This window comes from Ascaphus truei, chromosome 12 (genome assembly GCF_040206685.1).
Source record: "Ascaphus truei isolate aAscTru1 chromosome 12, aAscTru1.hap1, whole genome shotgun sequence".
Classification (NCBI taxonomy): domain Eukaryota; kingdom Metazoa; phylum Chordata; class Amphibia; order Anura; family Ascaphidae; genus Ascaphus; species Ascaphus truei.
Window position 1 is genome coordinate 53,144,195 of NC_134494.1, and position 12,321 is coordinate 53,156,515.

General features: G+C 39.6%; 1 protein-coding gene across 15 annotated transcripts in view; it reads left to right on the forward strand.

The window, feature by feature from the left end:
• The window catches only part of SOX6 (SRY-box transcription factor 6), a 561,724-nt gene that overhangs the window by 431,161 nt on the left and 118,242 nt on the right, over positions 1–12,321 (forward strand). For 11 of the 15 annotated variants that reach the window (XM_075567743.1, XM_075567736.1, XM_075567734.1 and 8 more), the window contains 2 exons: positions 1,271–1,324; positions 5,461–5,540. In XM_075567743.1, the coding sequence (XP_075423858.1) occupies positions 1,271–1,324; positions 5,461–5,540 (134 nt within the window). The remainder of the gene's footprint in view (positions 1–1,270; positions 1,325–5,460; positions 5,541–12,321) is intronic. The other 4 variants (XM_075567747.1, XM_075567749.1, XM_075567745.1 and 1 more) reach the window with 1 other exon arrangement.

A 12,321-nucleotide genomic window follows, 5' to 3' on the forward strand; every position in this document is an offset into this window, starting at 1 on the left:
TGGCAATTCAGGCAGGATGGATCATAGAAGGGCCCACTGTGTTAAGCCTCCTTTATTCTTTTTCTTCTAATAACTCAGATTGTGCTGGAACATGGCAGTGAAGGTTTTTTTGGAAAGGATTAACAAGCTAAAGTACTCATTGAAATATTCAGCATCTGGAATTTCTTTTCAGCTATCATTAAATATGTTTTAATCTATAGAGACAGCAAAGATTACTCCTGTGAAAAACAATTACAGCCATTTCATACATACCCGACCCATGCAAGCAGCGATCTGTATAGGGGCATAAAACAGACAGGAAGGAAGTACAGAACAGATCCATCGAACTAAAAACAAAGTATCTTTGTTTTGTGTCTGCTAAATAGTAAGAGCACCTTTGTTACTTTATTTGAGCATTTTCAATAGCAAACATATTTAGCTATGCAACTTGCTAGAGAACGGACAGAAGACTGACTAAAACTAAAGACTAAAACCAGGGATGAATTATTCATGATATTTAAAGAAGAATACCTCTAAACTGGCCAGGGTGGCAGTTCATGCTGATAGCTTAAATGGTTATTTTCTTCCTCTTTAAAGCATCATTAATTCAGCGTTTTCTTTCCCTTCGCACATTATTTCTTTTAAACTGCAAGATAGGAGCCGAACGAAACATTGTTTAACTTCAATTACAATATTCTTTAGGCAGATAATTTAGTGGAAGCGTTAAGGGGAAACAATAATTTAAGCGTCAATAAAGCCTGTCGGTTTGCGTTATTCAAGACATTTGTTTAGTTTACTGTAAAAAAAACGAAAAATAATAAGTCAACAGCACAGCAAAATCAGCGTAATGGAAGGAGGAAAATAAGATCAGATATTTTGAAGATTGCTCCGTAGGATACCAGCACAATATAGTGTTAGTGAAAGCATTGTAGCAGATCTTCATATGCAATCAGAAGCCAATTGTTACTGGACTGTGTGGGAGCCCACACTGTGCTCAATGGTCTGATGAGGTATTATGGATGAAATGCAAGGCGGCCGGGTAGATTAGGAACTCTTTTTCTTAACTTAACATTAATGTTGGTTTGGTTGGGTAGCACCTCCTGCAGTAACCAACTACAGGGGGGGGGGGGGAGAGACATTGGTGGTTGAAGGCCATAAGCAACATACGCACTTGGGGATCTATATACGAAGTGCTGCAATCTACCTTTTTGGTGTAAAATTGGCTCCCGAAAATCTCATTTTAGATTATGCTTGTGTCAGTCTGTGTACTAAACAAAACTCTCTCCATCAGCGGCAAACCCTTTTTTTATGGGGGCGGACTGCGCTAGACGTACAGATGTTAACGGTATGTACCAAAAAAAAGAATGTTTCTGTGCCCAAAAAAACAAGCACAAAGTGCATCCAAATCGTTTGCCACACGAAACCCTAGAACGTCTGTTAATAGTGTCAGCGCAGAATTAATCTGCAATGCATCAATCACAAATGTATTTCACACAGCACGGATGTTTCATTATATAGGGTTACTGACATGTGTTGTAAGTAAGATTACACTAATGCTAACTAGTTAAATACATATTATTTTGTTTTTAAATTGTATCTATTGGGTATTCCAACATGGCACGCACAAAATTCATTTAAAGCGACAAATAATGTTGTGTGTGTGATGCATTCTTTCACACAATGCACTTTTTATGAAGGTTTGTACTATTTTTTAGCACAACAATTTGGATTCACCCAAAAAGTTAAACTCTGAACTTAGTTCGGAGGCCCATCGAACATGTTTGATTTTGAATAATTAAATGAATGGTTAATTAAGGGGGAGAGCAACTAAATAGGCGTGCCATTGATAAATGATAGGCACATTGGTAGATTTAGGATCCGCACTTCACTGATTCTACGTTCCATTTGAACTTTGAGTCAAACGGTTCGAGAATTCAGTCGTTCTGCAGGACACATTATCGGATCTGTGCAGAAAAAACAAAAGGAAAGGCCTCAGCCTTGGATTCGTCCATTTAATGAGATGGTGGGAATCTTCAGGGAAATTCTAAAAGTTAATCGTTCGACAAAGTTCGTGTTTTGGTAAAACCAAAACACATAGATTTGCTAGGACCAAAACACCCCCCAAATACTTAGAACCAGAACTCTCGTAAGAGTGCTCACCCTTTTTATTAACCAATTTTACAGTTGTTAAATATATTCGGTTCCAGGGAACTGAAAACACCCGGCCTCTTTTCAACCAGTGTAATATTTTCATTATTTAGGGTGTTGTTTTTGTAATTATGTTTACTAGCTTTACAAATGTATGCCTGAAAGCCTGACCTGTTGAATAGGGGGGGGGGGGGCAACTCCAGTCCTCAAGGGCCACCAACAGGTCAGGTTTCCAGGGTAACCCTGCCTTCAGCACAGGTGGCTCAATCAGTGGCTTAGTCGGAGACTGCACCACCTGTGCTGATGCAGGGATATCCTGAAAGCCTGACCTGTTGTTGGTGGCCCTTGAGGACTGGAGTTGCCCGCCCCTGCTGTAGAATATTCCCTGCTCACTGCTTTTGCAAAGGGTTCATAACTACAGTAGCCGGGTAACAATCCTGCAGCCGTTCTAAAAAGTATTGATTCTAACACATAATTACAGCTGCTGATCTCAAAGGCCTATCTTCTAATGCCCTAAATCCCCCTTGAAACAGCAATTAAAAACAAGCGGCAAAGTTAGGCAAGACATAAGGAGATTCATTATAAGGTATAGAGATACTCACAATCATTAGACGGTATTGTATGTTAATTGTTTTTAGGTCTATTCATTTGTATTTCCACAAATTAATGGCTGCTGGGTTAATAGAATTACTGTAGATACTATTGTGAGAGGAATCTGTTCCTCTGCTTTCACCTTAACATCATTTTTTAAGCTGTGTTCTCCAGATCATGTATACCCATGCTAATTTAAAATGTGTCACATTGCATGTTATCACACTTTATTAAAATTGATGCGAAAATAAAGCTACCGCATTGATATCTGGGACGTTTTGACTGCACTCATAAATGGGTTTGATATTTATTGTATAAATGCACCGTTTAATAGCCAGAGCTTGGTTCTCAGATGCTTCTCCTGATTGAATCCATCCATACTCCTTAACATTGTATCCTCAGCCCTGTACCTTGCTTGTTGGAATGTGAGAAAGTTCATCCAAAGCAGACTGATTATTAGAAACGTCAAAATTGTGCTGAGGAGCAGCCTATTAAAATGTAGCCTAGAGATAGTGCATAACACTGACTTTAAATAGGAAGCTGGAGCTAAAGTGATACTCTATTAAATCACTGGTATTGTGTCATTTATCCATCACTGTATTCATTTTTATTTTGCAGGTTGCCCGATATAACATGTTTTACCAGCACATTTACTGTACTTTCAGTCTTAAACTAAGCATGTCGAGGTGTCTAACAGACTTTGGCATGTTTGCATCTGAATATGTAAGATGTAACATTTTATTGATCATGCGGTAAATAGTCATTTCTTTTAATGATCAACGCATTTCGTTATAGCGAGAGGTGGCCATGCCATTGTCCTAGTGGCTGCATCTTCTGACTTTGGTTAAGCTAGCTGTCCTAATTTGCCCAATACATTTGATTGCAGACTCTGCAGGTCTGGATTTCTTCTGCCTTTTATTTCACACAGCTGTGTGTAGGGGCCAAGGGTTTAATAATAAATATACCATTGCATATTATAAGGCAAATAAAAATACCATTTGTGAGCATATTCACATGTCTCCGACAAGTCTGCACCTCTGGTCTAGGCCATAACCTCCGCCAGTGCTACGCTGCCAGAACAACTCCCCGCCGGGACACCTTGCCACTTGACATGTCGCAACTCCGATCCCCGCTCCGATGTCCTCCCCGATCCCTGCTGTCGCTGACATCCCCATTCTGATCCCCACTGACGCTGAGATCCCCGCTCTGACCCTGGTCAGATGTCGTGTACCCGCTCCGATGTCCTCCCCGATCCCTGCTGTCACTGACATCCCCATTCTGATCCCCACTGACGCTGAGATACCCGCTCTGACCCTGGTCAGATGTCGTGTACCCGCTCCGATGTCCTCCCCGATCCCTGCTGTCACTGACATCCCCATTCTGATCCCCACTGACGCTGAGATCCCCACTCTGACCCTGGTCAGATGTCGTGTACCCGCTCAGATGTCCTGCGCTCCAGCGCTCTATCTTTAAATGTCCCGTGCGTGCGGGACATTTAAATATGGAGCGGTAGCCGCACAAGACATCTGAGAGGGGATCTCGGCAGCAGCAGGGATTGGAGCGGAGATCGGGCTCAGATCGGCGACATTTCAAGCGGCGAGGTGTCCTTGCGGTGAGTTGTTCAGCGGAGGTTTGGTCGCGGCCAACCATTCCATTCCGCTGCACCCCTGTCTTTACCCACTATCTCCTTGCATACAATGTGTACATGCAGCTAGGGATTCTGGGTAGTTAATTACATGCAAATGAGCACTCTTCTTATTCTGGAAGTTTTACATGAGACTTCTAGACATTTATACTTCTCTTTATTATAACAATAACTGATGCATTCATGTGACCATTATACATACATTATGAAGTTAGAGCTAAACTTTATACAGTAGGCGCTGATCTTTTCTGCTTGTACAGTAAATGTCCTTGGTGAATTAAATGCAAATGGTCGCATGTTTGATATAGACAACTTTGCTTTTCTTATCCTGATCACCTGTTTCATTTTACAATGGTTTATAAAGTGATATAATTCACTGTAGTTTTCGGGTGACTGCTTATTATTGGATATAGGATATATTCCTGTAACTAGCGCCAACCAAAAACTGTATACAGCATATTGGGGTATTTTTGGTTGTTCTTCTGGAGCTTAAACCCTACTTACAGGAGCCACGCCCAAAAAAATTGAATTATTTCATATCCATTCCAAATGTTAGAGGAGGTTTTAAATTCACTTTATTGCAATGTTGCTACAGCAAGTGGGCATACACCTTTAAAGACCATTTAACTATAATTACTGGCTACTGCAAATCACTGACTTTGTATGCACTACTATGACATTGGCTAAACCACTTTGTGCTATGCCTCCAAGTTAACATGGCACAACTGTACCTACGTTATTTCTTCAGTATTTGGCACTGTGTAACCAGAGGGTGGTTACTTGTTGGTGACTACAACCCTGCAGTTCTCATTGCCATCCCTGCCATGTGTGTGCAAGTCCAGATGAAAATGCGGTGAAAGGTTTAACCAAGGAAAAGATCCCATTCCAGTTTTGCCAGTTTGCCTACCAGCTATATACATGCACACAGCTCCATCTTAATGCTGCAAGTCTATGCCCAGCAAAGTCTTTTGTTTTTGCAGATGTTTGGGCTTAGTGGGTTGTTGTAGATTGGAGGCAACAGTGGGGCTGTGTTTGCACTTGTACGCTGCTACTCTCAGCTCAATGTCTAAACCTGTATGCATTGTTCTTCCCGACAGGTGATAACTACCCCGTGCAGTTCATTCCATCAACAATGGCAGCTGCTGCTGCTTCTGGACTCAGCCCTTTACAACTCCAGGTATGTGCCAGATCACAAAAATGTGGGATGTCAGCCAAAGCTTTAGAGGGAAATAACTAACCAGCTGTATGCTAAATATTGGTTTGAATGTTAGATAATTTTCTTTAAGCACTGCCCAGATGGATTAACAACTTGTGCAGGCTTCATACAGCATTTCTTATACTGGAGAGAGGGATGAAAGATTGTTGTGCTGTCCAGTTCCTCTAGGCCTTGATCTGTGTGGCTGATGCTTTTGGAAATAATAAGATATTGCCTTTTTGGTGCTTCGTTGCTGTATTGGTGTTTTTTCCCACCATTGCTGTTGGGAAAGTGATATACTGTATACACAAAAACTGATCAAGAATGGTCAGCAGAAAGAAACCCCTATTGTTGCACCCAGCCAAATACAAATAGTATATGTGTATAGAAGATATAATATCTAAGCGATAAAAATGATCACTAAACTCATTGATACATTATCCCGAGAAGGGCAATCACAGTTAAAATAAAATAATAACATTTTAATGTTCAATAGCTTTTATAAGTGCTCAAATAGTTACATACAGTGAAGAAAGTAAATGATCTAAAATCCCCAATGGTGAGACTGACAGTATACAGATAGGGGCTAATAGCAGTGTTGCTATTTATAAATGCAATTTAGTAATGTGTTCCATTCACATCCCCTAATAATTACGATTAGACACCGGATAGGCAAGACGGTCACTATATGAAATCTACGATGATTATATTGTCAGAGCAAACCTGCCATGTCGCACAGCCAAGTTAAAACAATGGTTTCTAAAGTGTACCAACCGTACAGACAGTGTTGCCAGATGTATCATTGCATGGTAGCATACATTGTATAGTAGCAGTACCGACAATTCAATGACTTCATTCTCACATAAGTAGACATTAGTAGTCGTGTCAAATGTTTACACGAAAGCCTGCATAATTCCGGAGGATTAAGCCTCACATGGACCTCACAAGGCCCATATTGGTATACAATGTTAGCGTCATACAACTGTTCACAGCGGGCAGGCAGCGTTCTCAGCCGGTGTCAGTAACAGTCTCAACCAGATGACGTCATCATCCCAACATCATCAAAAACGACGGCCGTCTCACGTAACCTGTATGCCTCTAAGGGGGAGGAGTAATAATCTGTGGTAAGTAGAAAGTTTAAATACCCTTCTCAGGGGTGGAACAGGGGCGTGTTTCATAGTATACACACACTTTATATTAACAGAGTGTGTGGTCCCTCATGCATAGTGGGAACTAAACTGATAGATAAGTGATTATTAATAATTGTACCTGATGTGAGAGAAAATATTTGCAGCTATATACATAATAAACCAATTATAGTAGTGACCTGCACTAATTGTCACAAAGATGACAGACAGGCAGTACTTTAGTCTTTAGAGAATATCTGTGTGTGTGGCTATATATATATATAGACACACACACACACACACACACACACACACATACAGATATATACAGTATATATATATATTGGCTGTACCACGTGGCAGGTTTGCTCTGACAATATAATCATTGTAGATTTCATATAGTGACCGTCTTGCCTATCCGGTGTCTAATCGTAATTATTAGGGGATGTGAATGGAACACATTACTAAATTGCGTTTATAGCAACACTGCTATTAGCCCCTATCTCTATACTATCAGTCTCACCATTGGGGATTTTAGATCATTTACTTTCTTCACTGTATGTAACTATTTGAGCACTTATAAGAGCTATTGAACATTAAAATGTTATTATTTTATTTTATCTGTGATTGCCCTTCTCGGGATAATGGATCAATGAGTTCAGTGATCATTTTCATTGCTTAGATATTATATCTTCTATATACATATACTATTTGTATTTGGCTGGGTACAACAATAGGGGTTTCTTTCTGCTGACCATTCTTGATCAGTGTTTGTGTTTATATCTATGTGTATTCCCCATGCACCCCATTTCTCCTATATAATATTATTCCAGGAGTATTAAAGTTCAGCGGTTGTTACCACCTTCCTTTGCATGCTGGGTGAGTGAACCATCAAACCCCTACTGTCTCTGTCAAGTACAGAATATCCTCACATGTTCCCTGCTCCTACCACTTCCCAACTTCAGAATTAGGAAGTGGTCCTAAAATATGTGGTGATATCTGAAAACTTTCCTGCATCACACAGTGTGGTTCTGCGGTTCGTATTCAATATGCTGGGAAGTCTGGATTTTATCTCGATTCATTTGAACATGCCACATTTTCCCAAGTTAAGGAAAGACAGCTTTATGGGTAGGGGCCTATGCTGGAAAATGCATTTAAAAATAACTATAATTGTGTGGGCATTGTTTTCAGCTATTGAAGGAGGTTTAATAATAATAATTGAACTGGTTCTTGTCATGATATCATTCAGTTGTAATCTTAATGCAAATCTTATAATTCTTCATATTTATATTTTACTCTTCACATTTATTTGGGGGCATACTGCTACCTTTTACTAGTGGTGTATTCTTTGCTGTTTGGCTTCCGTTTTGCAAATCAGCTGTTTTAATTTTTGCCTGCTATTATAGTATGTCACCGATTTTAACCCCTAAGGCTATGCATTTTTCACTCTTATGGCAGGTAAGGGGCGAGCAGTATATTGGATGGGCGCACTGCAGGTTTTCACCTGTAGCCTAGAAAACACTTTCCCAAAAGTGACTTAACCCATACTAAGGGCTAGAATCACTGAAGGTCGATAAGGAAGAAATGGCCGTTATCGGTATTGGTGCTGTTATTACCGGCTCCAGTTTGGCGTTGTGCCTGTCTTGCTTATGTAAAAAATGTCCACTACATAAACCAACCTGAAATAGTTGCTAAATTAAATTAACATTTAACAACTATTTTTGTATATATTAACCCCTTGGTACCCATAAGTGGCAAGCTACCCATGGGCAACCCGTGACTAGCTGGCCACTAAGGGCTGCAAAGGCGTTCATATATACCTACCACTAAACTAGTTGCCCCCCTTGCATACTGAAGAGGTGACTAAGACATAGCTTGACAACCCTGATGGAAAATAGGAAAAAAAGGGATTAACCTTCCCTTCCGAACCCCCAGGAGGCTTAACCACCCACTTAACCACCCAAGGCAACCCCACAGTCCTTTATGGTCACCAGTTACTAATTTAGTTAGATCAACCAAGGGGGCTGATGCCCAGCCATAAAAGAAACCCATTAATTTATACAAATGGTCCAGTCTGCCACTTGACAGCCTAAAGAAAGGGAAAAAATGTAAAAGCAATCACACCACAAAACATAAAACCCATGGCTTCAACGAGGCCTAATCCGGGGCTTGATGGTCTACTATATGGTCTACTATAATTCACCGCTATGCATGTCCCATAATGAGAAATCTTCAACATTGATCAAAGATAGTTGAATAATTCTCTTGAAGTATTTCTACAATAAAACGTTTCTTCTTTATCTTTTATCTTCATATTGCACGCCCATCTCCTCACATGTCCACTTTCGACTGTTCACTATAGGTCCTGTCCCACAACATGTTTGACGACATGTGGTAAATCGACCAATCTGATTTGTTGATGGTTTTTTTGTCATAGGCATTTGTAAGGCATTGATGTGCAATGCCTTACTATCCTCTTCGGTATGCAAGACAGGGTAGGTAGTCTAGTACTATGGTATTTGGATAGTGTTTTAACTCCTTTGGTACCCATCATATATTAAAGAAGCTAAATAACAATTGTTAATAATAAATAGTAAGAATTGTCTGTCATTGGATAATGTCATGATTATTATTACATTCCCTTATAGTGGACATGTATTGTATCTGCATGTGGACTTTTGGTGCTACTAAGAAAATTGCAATAGTGACTATCGTGGTTCTCCTAAATTACCGCCCGAAATGCCACAGTTATTGTGCATATATAATTCTTCATAAATATGGCAATAAAATCATGGAAAAAATCCCATTACAGTGCTTTAGCATAGGTTGGTATCCTTTTTTTGTGTGTGTCTGTGTGACTATACCGACATTTCATATTGGTTGTAGTTGTAAGATGGCTCCCAAGATCTTGCAAGTCTTTTCTCAGGTGTACTATTTATCAACACGGCTAAAAAAACCATGCCAGGTCTAAATCCATGGGTAGAGCTGCATCTTAAACTTGAGTGATGATCCATCAATTCTACATTTATTGAATTACTACAAGTTCTGCTATAACCAGAAATCCTTAGGACATCTCTGATGCAGGACCAAAACATCAGCAAATTGTCTGCATTGTATAATCTATATTTCACTTTATTGTATTTTCCATCAATCTATTTAGCTTTATTATTTTCTAATAATTAGGTGGTCCCAAGCAAATAAAAAATAATCCTTTACAAGTAGGTAAATCAAAAATAATTTGAAAGTACAGCTCAACCCCGTTATAACACGATCCGTTACAACGCAAATCCGCTTATAACATGATGCACGGGTGGCTCCCAATTTTCCTATTTATGAATACTTTACAACACGATTATTGGTATCTTAAATACTTTTTTGTACATTGCATACAATTGTACATTGTTTCTAACGTGATCCGCTTATAACGCGATTTCATTCTTTGGACCCCAAGCACACTGTTATAAGGGGGTTGAGCTGTAATGTACATTTGGGCACCCCCCATGCTGTGTCAATATTTTAGTGTTTCTTTAGTGGATGAATTCCAACCAGAAAATTGAATAATAGATACAGTATGTTGCGTGAGCATGGTGAGAGAGGAAAAAAAACACTCCCCAAAACTTCACTCATGCATTGTGTACTTCAAAGTTTATTACTCATGGTGTTAATGACCCTTGGCGAGGCTTAGCGTCTTTGCAGCTGTCATTCTTTTTATGTTAAGATAAGCTCAATTTCTGTCTATTCTCTCCGTATTCTAATTTCGGGAAACAATCATGACCTTTTATTATAGTACTGCGTGCAGGCCCGCTGCATAGTTCAAGCAGTTTGCCACTTTGTGCCAAAGTGCCAAGAAGAGAGAACCCAACATACTATTAATAGTTGAGTCATCCAAGCAGGTGGTAGAGGGAATAACGGCTTCAACCACAAATTGAAATTCACGTGTAGCATCAGTGCTCTAGCCTCCTCGGTGCATTTTGCATCTAGATCCCAAGTGAAATGGGCATATTGCTTTTTCTGGAGCCATTTTTAGTGGTGAAGGAAATTAAGCTTTAAAGGATGAAGGAAGCAGGGCGATGAGAAACAAGCACAGAGAACAACAGAATACTTTTTTGACTGGGTTAAAATTGGATAGCAACAGTACCTTCTTGTACAATCTCATCATGCCCTACACAGCATAATGGTGGAAGGGGTGTATTTTGAGTTTATCTTGCTATCTGTGCTAATTTAACCCTGAGAACAATCAGAAACAAGGTGGCATTGCTAATATACAGCAGAGTACAGAAGAGTGTTGATACAGCGAACAATATATTGCATTTCTACACATTCTCTCATACACATAAATTTGAGGACACAGCTGACGTTTGCTTTCCTCAGCTATTTTAGTGTCGGTTTTTAAAGTAACTCATGAAGAATGTGCAGGAAAAACGGCCCATGTAATGTGACAGCCATGTAAATAAGGCCTTTAAATAACTACAATGTTTTGTACGTGGCCTTTTATGAAGAAATATTATTCTCAGAAATTACACTCCCAGTGACTTATCTCTCATAAAAAGTGGTTTTAGGGAATGTCGCACTGCCTTTTGCAGTAAATAGTTCCTCCTGTATATGATTTAAAAGCAATTTGTTATTGGGGTTAATGTTGCTTGATTGTTGTAGCTGAGGCCGAGTGAATCGGTGCTACTGCCATCATGCTGACTGATATACCTGCCTTCTTCCTCCTTATTAAATGGTGCATGCATCTCTTCAACAAATACAGCCAGTTAAGTATCACCCAGCTTAAGCATTTCTAATTAAAATATCTCCATGTGTCAGCACATTGGTAATGTATTATTTTAATCCATTTATTTTGTTTATGAAACGGTGACATATGTTTAGATTGTGAAATATATGAGGCTTAAAAATCACTTTATTGAAGAAAATTAATTTCCTCAATGCTGTCTCAGTAATGTGCTCACTCACCCAGTCAGTCACCGGCAGGGCTGCCACTCTTAATGATGGTTAGACACACTTAAACAGTTTTACCCAATATAATTTTCAGTGACTAAAGCAATGGCAATATCCTTCTTGTAACCCCTTCATTGGTAGACGCTCAAGCAATGTTTTCCCCACTGACTATGAAGAGGTTAACCGTGGAAATTAAAAGCATTTTGATCTGGTTACTTTGTGTCCATTTTATCTGTCTTATGGCGGCATTTTATTCATTCCTTAATAGGGTATTGTCCTTGTCTAGCGATTGTAAACCTTTTCTTGTTCTTCACAATACCATAGTTAAGGGACGCTGCCCTTGTGTTTTCTTCTAAATATCCGTAACAATTTTCGGGGGACTGTTTGGTGTTTTTTGGCTAATTTGGGCAGTTCTTGCTAAAACGAGGTGGTTTTCTGGTGAAAATCTCAGACTGAATCCCATTCAGTATATGCCCTTTTTTTTAAATATGACTTTGGGCACTTTTTTCGGATTAACCTCTGCTTCTGAACATTTGACCGATTCCCAAGTGTCAGATCTCTCAGTCCAGTCTGGATACAATGTGTTGCAGGGAGAGCGCTTTTGTCAAACGCAAAGCCATCAATGCAATGGCCTCCAACACCATTAATTTGTCCCATTTCTCTTCCTTTCTTTCCAATAATTTTTTGGCTTTGTT